The sequence below is a fragment of the Danio rerio genome, chromosome 12, assembly GCF_052040795.2.
Source record: "Danio rerio strain M-AB ecotype USA chromosome 12, GRCz13ab, whole genome shotgun sequence".
In the NCBI taxonomy this organism is placed as follows: domain Eukaryota; kingdom Metazoa; phylum Chordata; class Actinopteri; order Cypriniformes; family Danionidae; genus Danio; species Danio rerio.
The window spans coordinates 3,485,502-3,498,519 of NC_141032.1; the positions used below are offsets into that span (position 1 = coordinate 3,485,502).

Here is a 13,018-nt window from a genome sequence, read left to right on the forward strand (position 1 = left end):
TGTTTCATTTGGCGGTCATTCCTTCAGTTTTCAGCGAGCGCTGCAGCAGTACGTCCTAAAGCCCGCCATCAAGGTTGTTGCTAGAAGGGATACAGCTGACGCCAAAAGTTAACGAGAATAATTTATATTATTTATTAAATTATATATTACTTTGTATTTTATTAACGTTTACCCCAACCCTCACAGTAATGTAAAAGGGCTTATTACGATTGTATAGCGTCAAAAACTGTGCTATATTGATGTGAGTATCATTAGCTGTATCCCATCTAGACTTTACAAGCCATCAGAGGGCGCTCGATCATAACTTTATAGAAATCAAAGCCAAAAGTCATTAATTTGTTTCAAAGACTGCACATTTTGAGCATGTGACAAATCGTATCAATATAAATCTGGCAAATAACTCGACATAAAAAGAAAACAAAAACACAGTATACTGTATGTTTGCAACGTAAAGGCTATGCTACTGAAATCATGTGTTATTAAATATATAGTGTTAACTTATCTTACGCCCAGTGTTAATTATTTTATTTACAATGTTTTGAGCCTCTCAAGTATATTATAAACACACCTACCATAAAGATGATGTGTATGGAAGGTGGACTGAAGTATTTTTTTCTAAAAGAAAGCGAAATTTGGTTGCAAACTCAAAGTTTGACAATGTTAATGGATGCTTTTCTAAAAGTTAAAAGTCATTATGTACTTACCCTCTGCTTGTTTGAGTCTCTTTGAGCATCTGAGGCAATAAGACTACTAAATTCTCTGCTCTGATGAGACTCAAATTGAACTCTTTGGAGTGAACGCCAGGCGTTACGTTTGGATAAAAGCAGGCAGCGCTCATCCCCAAGCTAATACCATCCCTACAGTGAAGCATGGTGGTGGCAGCATCATGCTGTGGGGATGTGTTTCAGCAGCAGGAAGTGGTAGACTAGTCAGGATAGAGGGAAAGATGAATGCAGCAATGTACAGAGACATCCTGAAAACTTGCTTCAGAGTCCTCTTGACCTCAGACTGGGGCGACGGTACATCTTCCAGCAGGACAATGACCCGAAGCACACCGCCAAAATATCAATAGAGTGGCTTCACAACAACTCTGTGAACATCCTTGAATGGCCAAGCCAGGGCCCACACCTAAATCCTAATGAGCATCTCTAGAGAGTTCTGAAAATGGCTGTACACTGTCGCTTCCCATCCAACCTGATAGAGCTTGAGAGGTTCTGCAAAGAGGAACTTCCCAAAGACAGGTGTGCCAAGCTTGTGGCATCATATTCAAAAAGACTGTATATGAATTCAATAAATTAATTTAATCCATTTTGGAATAAGGCTGTAAAGAGTGCTGTGAAGTGCTATGAATACTTTCCGGATACACTGTATATGAGTGATGAGTTATGATGTATTAAAGTCAGCAGAAGTGAATGTTCAGAGTTTTTATGAAAATATGGCATATTCATGACCACAAAAATTTCATTTGAATAACTACGGTACTTCCACTTCCAAAATACAACTGCATTAATGTTTAGCCAAAAATTTCTACATTAAAATATATATTTTTTTCCCAATGTATGGCAGCCCCCTCCCCATTATCAACATGCAGCCCCTGGAAATAAAGTAGAAATAGTTGAGTGAAAGCATGATAGTTTGTTTAATTGGTGCTTAGAGAAAGGCATTGAGGCCATGGCAAGAAGATAACATATCCAGCATCCAGTTGACCACATAAACATGCTTTATTTCAACATCCAAAATAATTAAAAACATCTCGAAATACTATACATGTACAAAATAAGTACAGATCCTTTGATGGAACCAATGGGAGGGTCTATCTCTTCTGCATTTTCCCTTTTTCTTTAAGTTTTGGCCGCCTCATTTCAGTTTTTATAAGAAACCTTTCGCTGAAAACAAATCAAACAAACTCAGAATAGAAAAGAGATGTGCATTGCATTCGGGAAGCAGTAATTAAATCTGGACACAAGGGGGAGCTGCGGCATGTACATAAAGGCGTCTCTAAGAAGGGGAATTGGACGTTAGACGAACTGGCAATCAATCCATCCACTTAACCCACACAAGATTAAGTGCAAATCGACAGTAACCAACCCTAAACTGCTGTTTAATCCTCTTCTGCTGACACTTTGAGCAATCACATTGACATCAAGACATTCTGTCGACATTTAGCACCAAAAAAAGGTCCCGAAAGGGTAAACGACAGTATAAAAAGGCTTGTTCTTTCCCATCAAACACAAACAAACCACTGACAGGACCCTTGAAAGTAAGTAGCACCTTTTTATATGTTATCAATCGCTTGGATGAAAACACAGCCCTCGTTTCCCGCCCAAAAACGCACTTTTTTTTTGTCCTGAGGTAGCCTTATATCAAGATGACGTCGTACCATTGACTATCTGTGTGATGTTTTGAAGGAACAAAGACACTCGGCTGTCGTTTGTCATATTTATTCAACACCAGAGAATGGTACATTAGCATTTGCTTGTTTTTCATTGTCCTTTCGCAGTGGTCAAAAAAACGGCAAAGAAAGTCTCCAAGTTTTTCTTTGGACTCCTGGGGGGCCTCGGGGCGTTTATATTATATATTATTTTCTTGTTGACGCAAAGGATTCTCGCTAAGTGTCCATGATAATGATGTCGTGGTCCTCAGTTTTGTTGTTTTGAGATGAGAATCACAGCATAGCACCGTCCTCAGGGATTCTGGTTTAAGCACATGGACCGATTGCAGCCGAATAAGAGTTCGGGCTTTACTATTGTTATTATTATCATCATTTTTATTTTGTCGTGAACAGGAAAAGATTTGAAGATGACTGCTAGAAAAAAAACAGCAATGTCCAGATTTTTCTTATTACAAGAAGCAGACTGGGCCAACTTCTACGCCGAATTCCTGATCGGGAGCACCAATGTCCATAGGAGCGATATCAATGATTGGCAGACGAGATGTTTTCGTTGTCTTATAGTCAATGACTGTCTTGCCCCATGTGCCAGTGTGTGACTGTGAAGGGGAAAAGAGACAAATATGAAAAATTAATGAACATCAGATTGATAGGGTGTGTACAGAACGTTTCTTATCTTTGGTCTTAAATTAAAGTAACACTCCATTATTATTATTTTTTTTTGCAAAAGGCTCATTTTACAGATCTCCTAGAGTAAAACTGGCGAGTTTTACAATTTTTAACCTATTCAATCAATCTCCAGGTCTGCCAGGAGCACTTTTAGCTTAGCTTAGCATAGATCATTGAATCAGATTAGACCGTTAGCATCACTGTTAGGCAAGTGTTTCATTAATTAGCTTATTTTAAAACTTAAGTTTTCTGTAGTTACATGATGTACTATACTAAGACTGACAGAAAATGAAAAGCTGCTATGTTCAGTGGCACGGGAATTGAACATTGATCAGTTCGGCAGAAAAGCGAAAGCCGATATTATTTGAAAAGTTCTCAACTCTGCTTATGAGTATATAAAGAGTGAATAAGCAAGAGCTGATGAAAATATGTCTGCAATGTCAGGAATTAGTAATAATATGTAACATGTAACATCTACAAGGTCCTTCAAGAGTCTTTCTACAATTAAAGTTGTTTGTTCTTAATTTTTAATTATTAATAAATACAATACCATTGTTAGACATTGCAATTGTAGGCATTTTCCCCCCAATTTATTCATTCATTCATTCATTCATTCGTTCATTTTCTTTTCGGCCTAATCCCTTTATAAATCTGGGGTAGCCACAGCAGAATGAACTGCCAACTTATCCTGCATATGTTTTTACGCAGCGGATGCCCTTCCAGCTGCAACCCCTCACCGGGAAACACTCATACACACACATACACTATGGACAACTTTAGATTACCCAATTCACCTATAGCGCATGTGTTGGTCTGGGGGAAACCGGAGCACCCGGAGGAAACCCATGTGAACGCGGGGAGAGCATGCAAACTCCACACAGAAATGCCAACTGACCCAGCCGAGGCTCGAACCAGCGAACTTCCTGCTGTGAGTCGAACGTGCTACCTACTGCGCCACCTCGTAACCATTTTCCCCCTGTCAGCCTTAACATTTTTTTAAAGTTACTACGACAGCTGTCAGTTTGCTCCCTAAAGTTAAGACAATTTTAGGATTTTTTTTGTCATGTTATTGTTAGAAATCGGTAACCACTGTCATCTATAGTAGGAAAAACAAAAACGATGGAAGTCAATGGTTACCAGCATTTTTCTAAATATCTTCTTTTGTTTTCAACAGAAGAAACAAGTGAAGTGGAGTAACTATCCCTATTAATGATTGTGAATTTAAGTTCATTTATTGCCTTTTAGATATTTACTTCTGATTATGCTTCAAATGTTTAGCTCATTTGTGAAAATTTGCAAACAAAATATGAAGGAACTGTTAAAAAAAACCAATGAAACAATCCTATATTTTTATTATCATCAGAGTAATACGTATGGATGGCCCTTTAAATGTTCATCATCACAGCAGCATTTTAAAAGGATAGTTCACCTAAAAAATGAAAACTGTGTCATCCTTCTCTCTCTCACTTTCTCATTTCACTTTCTTTCTTCTACTAAACAGAAAATAAGATATTTTGAAAAATGCTGGTTGGTGGCACCCATTGACTTCCATTGTATTTTTATTCCTATTATAGAAGTTGATCCCAGCAACTAGCATTCTTCAAAATATCTTCTTTACTAACACCATCTTCATTGATTTTATGAACTTTTAACATGTACTAAAGACAAAAAAAAGTAAATAAATATAGTAAAAAATACAAATATGCACATTTTTTACAAACTAAATATCTTAATTAACCTCATAAAAATGTAAAAGCCACCTGAGTGAGAGTAAACGATGAGGTCATTTTCTTTTTTGTGTGAACTAACCATTTAAGTGAGTATGATAAGCTAATATGAGAATAAATCGTGGTGCTCAGCTCACCGTGCAGCCGTCCTCGCTGACTCTGTATGTGAAGCGGCTGTTGCCCTCCGCTCTGATCTCGATGTCGTTGGAGCCCTGCAGGAGCAGAGCCTTCTTCAGGTTGCCTGAGGTCTCGTCCATGTAGGCGATGCTGTTCTTGCAGTGGTAGGTGATGTTCTGGGAGCCTTGGTTGGACATCAGGCGCATGAAGGTCAGCTGGATGTTCACATCCTCTGGATCAGAGCCATCGCTACCATACTGGAACTACAGAGAGAGAGAGAGAGAGAGAGGATACAACACAACATTATTACTGGCTTATAACACTGATAACAATTATTCAATTTCCTTCAGCTTAGTCTCTATTTCAGAGGTGGCCACAGCGGAATGAACCACCAACTATTCCAGCATAAGTTTTACTCAGTGGATCCCTTTGTAGCTGCAACCCAGTACTGGGAAACACCTATACACTCTCATGCACACACATTCTCATACACTACGGCCAGTTTCTCCAATTCACCTACAGCTCATGTGTTTGGATTGTGGGGGGAAACCGAAGCACCCAGAGGAGACCCACACCAACATGGGGAGAACAACTCCACACAGAAACGCCAACTGACTCAGCCAGGACTCGAACCAGTGACCTTCTTTTTGTGAAGGTACAATGCTAACCACTGAGCCACTGTGCCACCCCTAATTGTGTATTATAAAAAAAGCTCATTTAAAATAGTGCATTATTTCTCCAAGTGTATCTCCGTACCTGGAAGCCGTTGGGCATGGACTCTCCGAACCAGACGTGCTTCTTCTCTCTGATGTTCTTGCTGGTGTACCAGTTCTTCCTGGGAATGTCGGAGTGATAGGGGCTGACGCAGGTCTCGCCAGTCTCCATGTTGCAGAAGACCTTGATGGCGTCCAGAGGAGAGCCCTGGTTGGGATCCACCCAGTAGGAACCTTTGAAGGAAAATAGATTTGAGACATTGTTATCATAACCAAATCATAGGTGAACACATACACAAAAACATCACCTATATGCTACATAACTACAGGTTAACTATGTTTATCTATAATAACTTTCACTGTTAAAAGCTATTAGTTACTAGTTAAAGTTATTGTAACTAATAAAAATACAAAATATTAACCTTAAGTTTTCTGAATTTGATTGTAATGCAATAATGTGCACTAATTGTAAAAAGTGCTATTCAAATAAACTTGAACGGACATTGTTATCATCACTAAATCATAAGTGCAACTCTGAGTGTGCAGGTGAGTGGGCTTGACAAACCACCAGTAGGAAAACTCACTCTGTATGTGTGTTTATATGTGTGTGTGTGTGTGTGTGTATGTTAAACATGCTAAGCTAACTTAGATTTGTAATGGCACCTATGTTTTGCTGCTCTCTGCCCAGATAGCATACAAATGTGGTCCACTTTAGTCAGTTATGCGGCACTGATGGTATTCCTTTGGCCCAGACAAAATGAATGTGAGCCTGAAGTGGCCCAAATACAAAATGGCAAAGAGGGGGGGAAAAATTTAAATTCATATATATGGGCCATTCAAGGCAAAGATTTGGCACTTATGGCAAAATGTAATCTGAATGTGAGCCCAATGTGCGCCATGTGGAAAATAAAAAAATTTGGCCCAAATGACAGAGGACAAATGTGGGCCAAAGTTGGCAAAATAGTGGCATAGTCATTTAAAGGTAATCTGGGTCTAAATCTAAAGTGGCTCACACGTGTAGGTGCAAATGTGGCCTTAAGACAGATGTGGGCCACTTTTGGCAAATATTTGGCGCAGTAAGCTCTGACTTTTGCGGGTGTGAGCCTATAGGGGCCCAGAGAAGATATGGCAAATGTGGCCCAGTTAACTTAAAACATATGTGGGCCACTTTTGGCAAATATTCGGCACAGTAAGCTCTGGCTTTTGCGGCTGTGAGCCTAATGTGGCCCAGAGAAGAAATGGCAAATGTGGCCCAGTTAACTTAAGACATATATGGGCCACTTTTGGCAAATATTCGGCACAGTAAGCTATGGCTAATGCGGATGTGAGCCTATAGGGGCCCAGAGAAGATATGGCAAATGTGGCCCAGTTATCCTAAAACAAATGTGGGCCACAGTTGGCAAAATAGTGGCATAGTTATTTAAGGGTAATCGGGGTCTAAACCTAAAGTGGCTCACACGTGTAGGTGCAAATGTGGCCCAGTTACCTTAAGACAGATGTGGGCCACTTTTGGCGAATATTTGGAACAGTAAGCTATGGTTAATGTGGCTGTGAGCCTACAGTGGCCCAGAGAAGATATGGTAAATGTGGCCCAGTTATCCAAAAACAAATGTGGGCCACTTTTGGCAAATATTTGGCACAGTTAGCTCTGGTTAATGTGGCTGTGAGCCTAAAACGGCCCAGAGAAGATATGGCAAATGTGGCCCAGTTATAATGAAACATATATGTGGATCACATAGACTAAAGTCACCATTATGGAGAAAAGTGTTTGCTTTAGTTGGGCTCATAGCCCTGAACCTCCTATTATACATTTTCTTTTGGGCTGCTGTAACTTTTAAGAACTTGTTTATTACAGCAAAAAAATTAAGCGAGGCACAACCTGTGATGAAATAATATAATTCACTGATGGTTACCATTGTTTAATCCATTATTAGAAGTAATAGGACAGATCTGGGCCAGAATAAAAGCAAACTGTGGCCCAGAATAGGGTCAGTTCTGGTTCATTTGGTTGAATTATGGCTAATATATGGTATTGCTTTGGCTTGTTTGTGACCCAGATCTGACAAACCGGAGCCGACCGCCCAGAGCCATCATTTCATTCAGTTTGTGGTCCAGATGTAAGTGTCTGGTGTGGGCCAGATCTGGGCCAGAATAAAAGCAAACTGTGGCCCAGAATAGGGCCAGTTCTGGTTTATTTGGTTGAATTCTAGCTGATATGTGATATTGCTATGGCTTAATTGTGGCCCAGATCTGGCAAACAGGAGAGGACCGCCCAAGTGCCATCATTCCATGCGGTATGTGGGCCGGATGTATGGGCCAGATTTGAGTCACATGAATTTTGCTGGCTGGGTGGTGATTTAAAGTGCTTATTCTCATTTTTAAGTGGCGTTGAATAAAAGCGTTTGCTAAATGAATAAATGTACAGTAAATGTGATGCTTGACCACAACCAATCATAAGAATAACTTTTTTAGCTACTGATATTTATACATCAGAGAAAGCGCGCTATATCTGGATCACTAATGCTTACCGCTCTTCCATTCTGGGTGGCACATCCTGAGGTCGCGGCACATGCGGGCGGGGTTGGCCTGGGTTCCTTCGGGGCTGCGGATGTTCTCGATCTTCTGGCTCAGAGATTTAAGACTGGTGTCGACCTCAGAGTCGCGGTCACGAACGCTGGCGTCATCGGCTCTGTAGCCTCCACGGAGAGGATCGGGACCCTTCTCCTGCTGTGGCATGGGCAGGAAGGGCTCACCGGGACCGGCTGATCCTGGAGGGCCTGGGGGTCCAGGAAGACCAGGAGCACCCTACAGCAAAACAAAATCACAATCAATATATACAGTTGAAGTCAGAATTATTAGCCCCCCTGTATATTTCCCACCCCCAATTTCTGGTTATCATTTTTAGATTTAAGATTTTCTCCAGTGAAAAAAATATTATAGGAAATACTGTGGAAAATTCCTTGCTCTGATAAACATCATTTAGGAAATATTAGAAAAAGGAGGGCGAATAATTTTGACGTAAACTTCACATATACAAGGTTCCCACTTAAAGTCAAATGTGAAATTCCCCGACTTTTACTACCTAAAAATGTATATATATATATAGTAATAATAATAACAGGCAAAAAAACAGCCATGAGATGTGTTCATCAGTCCTTCCAGGAGTTTGTGATTCTGCGTTTGCTGAATTAAACTCAAAATAAAGCTAATTAAATTTATTTTGGTTACTTTTGAGTCATTCATGTATCAAATATGATGCAGTAGGCTTTATAAGATTAAGAGGTAAACACATTCTCTCCATTTTTCTCAGTGTTTTCTTTCTACAAACTATAGACCATTTTGAGGGATGTAAACAAAAACAATTAATTTTCATAGCTTTCGAGATTTCAAAAAAGGTCCAAATATTGATAAATAATGTCATGATAGCTGTTTTAATGTTAAGTCATAATTGAATTGTCTCTTGTTACAGTTATGAAATAGTATGACAACTAGCAGGAAATGTTCATGGGCCAATGAGGAAAGTGGATTCTGGAGGGCCGATGTCCTGGTAAGTTTAGTTCCAACCTCAGTCAAACACACCTAGGCAAGCTAATCAAGCTCTTACTAGGCTCTCTCATCTGTGCAGGTGTGTTGAGGCAAGTTGGAGCTAAAATCTGAAATTGGGTACCCCTGGTTTATAGAAACCAATGTTTCTTTATGTGAAAAAGTAATAACGGACTAAATTGGTGTATATTTTCACAGCAAAACAACAAATGTCAAAAATTGAGAAAAGTTAGCACAAAGAAGTAATTTTAGGCTGCAATAATCAGATATTTTCCATGCAAAATCTAGCAGGGACTATTTGAGCACTGAGCAGACAAAAAACAGCCACATACAGTATTTTAAGGCCTTGTGACTATTTGATTGCTGGTTGATGAGCTGAAAAAGCAATGAAAACTAGCCTGACCATTACAATAAGCAAAACTATTATCAAAAAAAAAAAAAAAAAAAAAAAAAAAAAATATATATATATATATATATATATATATATATATATATATATATATATATATATATATATATATATCTCATTAATGGGAAGTCAGATTTAAAATGACAACTAAATTCCCTAATAATCCATGACTTAAACATAAATATATAAAATTCCCAGACTGTCATTGTCTGGAATAGACATTATAAGCTTCCATTATTTTCCAGAAACGACATGCTCTGTTAAAACATGTATATATGTACATTATTATAACCTGAAAGTGGTCAAAGTGCTGATTTGAAACTTACAGCAGGTCCCATTTCTCCAGAGCGACCACGTGGTCCAGGAGGTCCAACAGGTCCAGGCACGCCATTCATACCATCCTTACCAGGAGAGCCATTGGAGCCGGCTGGTCCCTGTGAAGAAAAAGGAAATCAATAGAGTATTAAAATGACCACTTCTGCTCCAAAGCACTGCACAAAACACTGCAGATTTACATGTTATCTATTTCATGGTGCTTTTTTGTAGATCTTGGTCACCATTTATTATCATAGTTTAGAAAAGAGCAGCAGGAATTTCTGCTTAACATCTATTTTAGTCTTCCATGGAAGAATGAAAGTTATATGAGATTGAAAATACAGTACTTTCATGTAAAGGGATTTACTGCATACTTAATAGCAAATATCAACAGCTAGATTGTTTATATATTGCATAAACAACTATAAATGGAATAAAAATGAACATAAGGATGCTCATGTAGCTCATACACTTAAAAACAAAGGCTCATTATTGCTTAAAGGGACAGTTCAGCCCAAACTGAAAATTCTGTTATCGTTTACTCATAATTCACCCGTTCGAGTTTTTTTCTTCTGTTGAACACAAAAGATGTTTTGAAAAAGGTTGTAAACCGTTAACCATTGACTTCCATAATATTTTTTTCCACTATGAATGTCAATGGTTACCGGTTTCTAACATTCTTCAAAATCTCTTCTTTTGTGGTCAACAAAAACTGCAACTCATAAAGGTTTGGAAAAACATGAGGGTGAATATATAGTTAATAAATGTTTATTTTTAGGCAAACTAATCTTTAAAGGAAGCAAAAGTTGTTCTTTCATGGCAGCTAATGGATTATTAGACATGAAAAGTTTAAGATTGTAAACATTAACACCATACTTCTCGGTAGAGCTGCTTTGAAACAATGTGTAACGTTAAACGCACCATACAAGTAAAGATTAAAATACTAGATGTTTTACTTACACGAGGTCCGGCAGGGCCAGTGGCTCCGGCGGGTCCTTGTTCACCGGAAGTTCCCTTGAAAACATTCGGAAAGCATTACAAATAAGTAAAAATACAGGACTGTGCAAATGTCTACCTATCTAAAATGTATGGAGCAAGTGCACGGTGTGAACTATACCTTTAATATACAAACAGAAAATATGGGAAACATGTACATAATATTCAAAACAAAATTACTTTAAAAGTCTAGCTTTAGATGTCTGTTTAATATGAACCTTTTATAACTTTTTCTCATTTCTGATATGATGTGCTATTTAATATCAAGCATCTTTCAGCATTTCTACTAGTTCTTCGTTAGATTTAACAGGCTCTTTCTTTTTCTCTCCAGGTGAATCTCATGCTGCCTATACATACTCTATATAGCATTCAGGTCTGGACTCTGTGCAGGCCATTCCATGACTGTCTTTGTTGCCAAAGGTGATTTCATTACATTAGCAGTGTTTTTGGGATTATTATCAAGCTGAAAATGAAAACTATTACAAATAAGATGCTTTCTAGTAGGAATTACATGACGGATTAAAACCTGTCTGTACTTTTTTTTTTTTTTAGGATTCACAATGCCATCAATTCAGCCAATATTGACACCAGCTCTGGCAGAAATGGAAATCAAATCAAGTCAGAAACCTCCCTCCATTCTTCCATCTCACTCAAACTCTTTCTTTCATATGTCTTAAATAATTAGTCCCAAAATTCCAACTAGAACCTGTGTTTTCTGGTTGTATTTTAATAAAGAGAATAAGAAGTAATATTTAATGTCATTGCACTTTCACTAAAACAACGAATGTAAGTAAGGGCCTAAGACTTTTGCACAGTACTGTACAAATCTTCTACTGCCTATAATATTATCTATAAATTTAGCATATAATATTCAGGTCTGGACTCTGTGTAGGCCATTTCATGACTCTCTTTGTTTCCAAATATGATTTAATTATTTTAGCAGTGTGCTTGAGAATATTATCATGCTGAAAATAAAAACTATTACAAATTAGATGCTTTCTAGTAGGAATTACATGACGGATTAAAACCTGTCTGTACTTTTCAGGATTCACAATGGCATCAATTCAGCCAATATTGACACCAGCTCTGGCAGAAATGTAAATCAAACCAAGTCAGAAACTTCCCTCCATTCTTCCATCTCACTCAAACTCTTTCTTTCATATGTCTTAAACAATTTAACCCAAAAATTCCAACTAGAACCTGTGTTTTCTGGTTGTATTTTAATAAAGAGAATAAGAAGTAATATTTAATGTCATTATACTCTCACTAAAACAACAAATGTAACTAGGGGCCTAATACTTTTGCACAGTACTGTCCAAACAAAAACAAAAAAACGTGAGTAAGTGATATTTCTTAAATGAACAGTGTGTGACTGTGATCTAATGCTCACGTACAGGAGGTCCAGGAACTCCAGGCATGCCAGAGAGACCGCGGTGTCCCTTCATGCCTCTCTCTCCAGCCTCTCCAGCCTCACCTCTGTCTCCACGAGGACCAGCGGGACCCTGCATGAACAGACAACACAATTGATCAGGGGTGATTGATCACAATTGATCATTAGCCTTGTAAGGTTGCAAGTTAAATTATATGTATATAACTTAATTTTTCCCAAATCCATCATTCCAATGAACATCCACAAACATGTGTGGCTGTGACTACTCCTGTGTAGTTAGAAGCAGAGATCCCGGTTGTGTTCTATTCCCAGTTATCCCCCCTATGCCCTATTCATTTAAAATGTTCCAACATTCACTTTAAATGAATAAAAACTTAAAGTTGAATAAATGATAAATTCATACCAGGGCTCCACGAGCACCAGCAGGACCAGAAGGACCAGCAGGACCAGCAGGACCCTGAGAGGAAAAGAGAGAAAAATTACAAATCAGATCTTTTAATATACCATATGCAATGCATGGCACAAGACACTTCAAATTTATAACTATTTTTGTTTGTACAAATGTAATTTATTTATTATGCCAGCAGTTTTAAACAATGCTAAAAATATAAAATAATAATAAACAACATAAAAATAATATTCATTACTTAATTAAAATGGTAATAACTTAAACTTAAATAAAAATATTACTAAAATAACTAATGAATAATTTTTAAAAAGACACAAAAATAATCAAAACATTGGTACGGA

At 38.0% G+C, this 13,018-nt stretch overlaps 1 protein-coding gene across 3 annotated transcripts in view; it reads right to left on the reverse strand.

Moving 5' to 3' along the window:
• Positions 1 to 1,697: 1,697 nt before the first annotated feature.
• The window catches only part of col1a1b (collagen, type I, alpha 1b), a 37,774-nt gene continuing 26,453 nt past the window's right edge, over positions 1,698 to 13,018 (reverse strand). The window contains exons 44-51 of one of the 3 annotated variants that reach the window (XM_087274683.1): positions 12,672 to 12,725; positions 12,273 to 12,380; positions 10,843 to 10,896; positions 9,894 to 10,001; positions 8,144 to 8,420; positions 5,659 to 5,849; positions 4,923 to 5,165; positions 1,698 to 2,988 (exon numbers count right to left, since the gene is read on the reverse strand). In XM_087274683.1, coding sequence (XP_087130809.1) covers positions 2,842 to 2,988; positions 4,923 to 5,165; positions 5,659 to 5,849; positions 8,144 to 8,420; positions 9,894 to 10,001; positions 10,843 to 10,896; positions 12,273 to 12,380; positions 12,672 to 12,725 — 1,182 coding nt within the window. In that variant the 3' untranslated portion in view covers positions 1,698 to 2,841. 3 annotated transcript variants of the gene reach the window in all.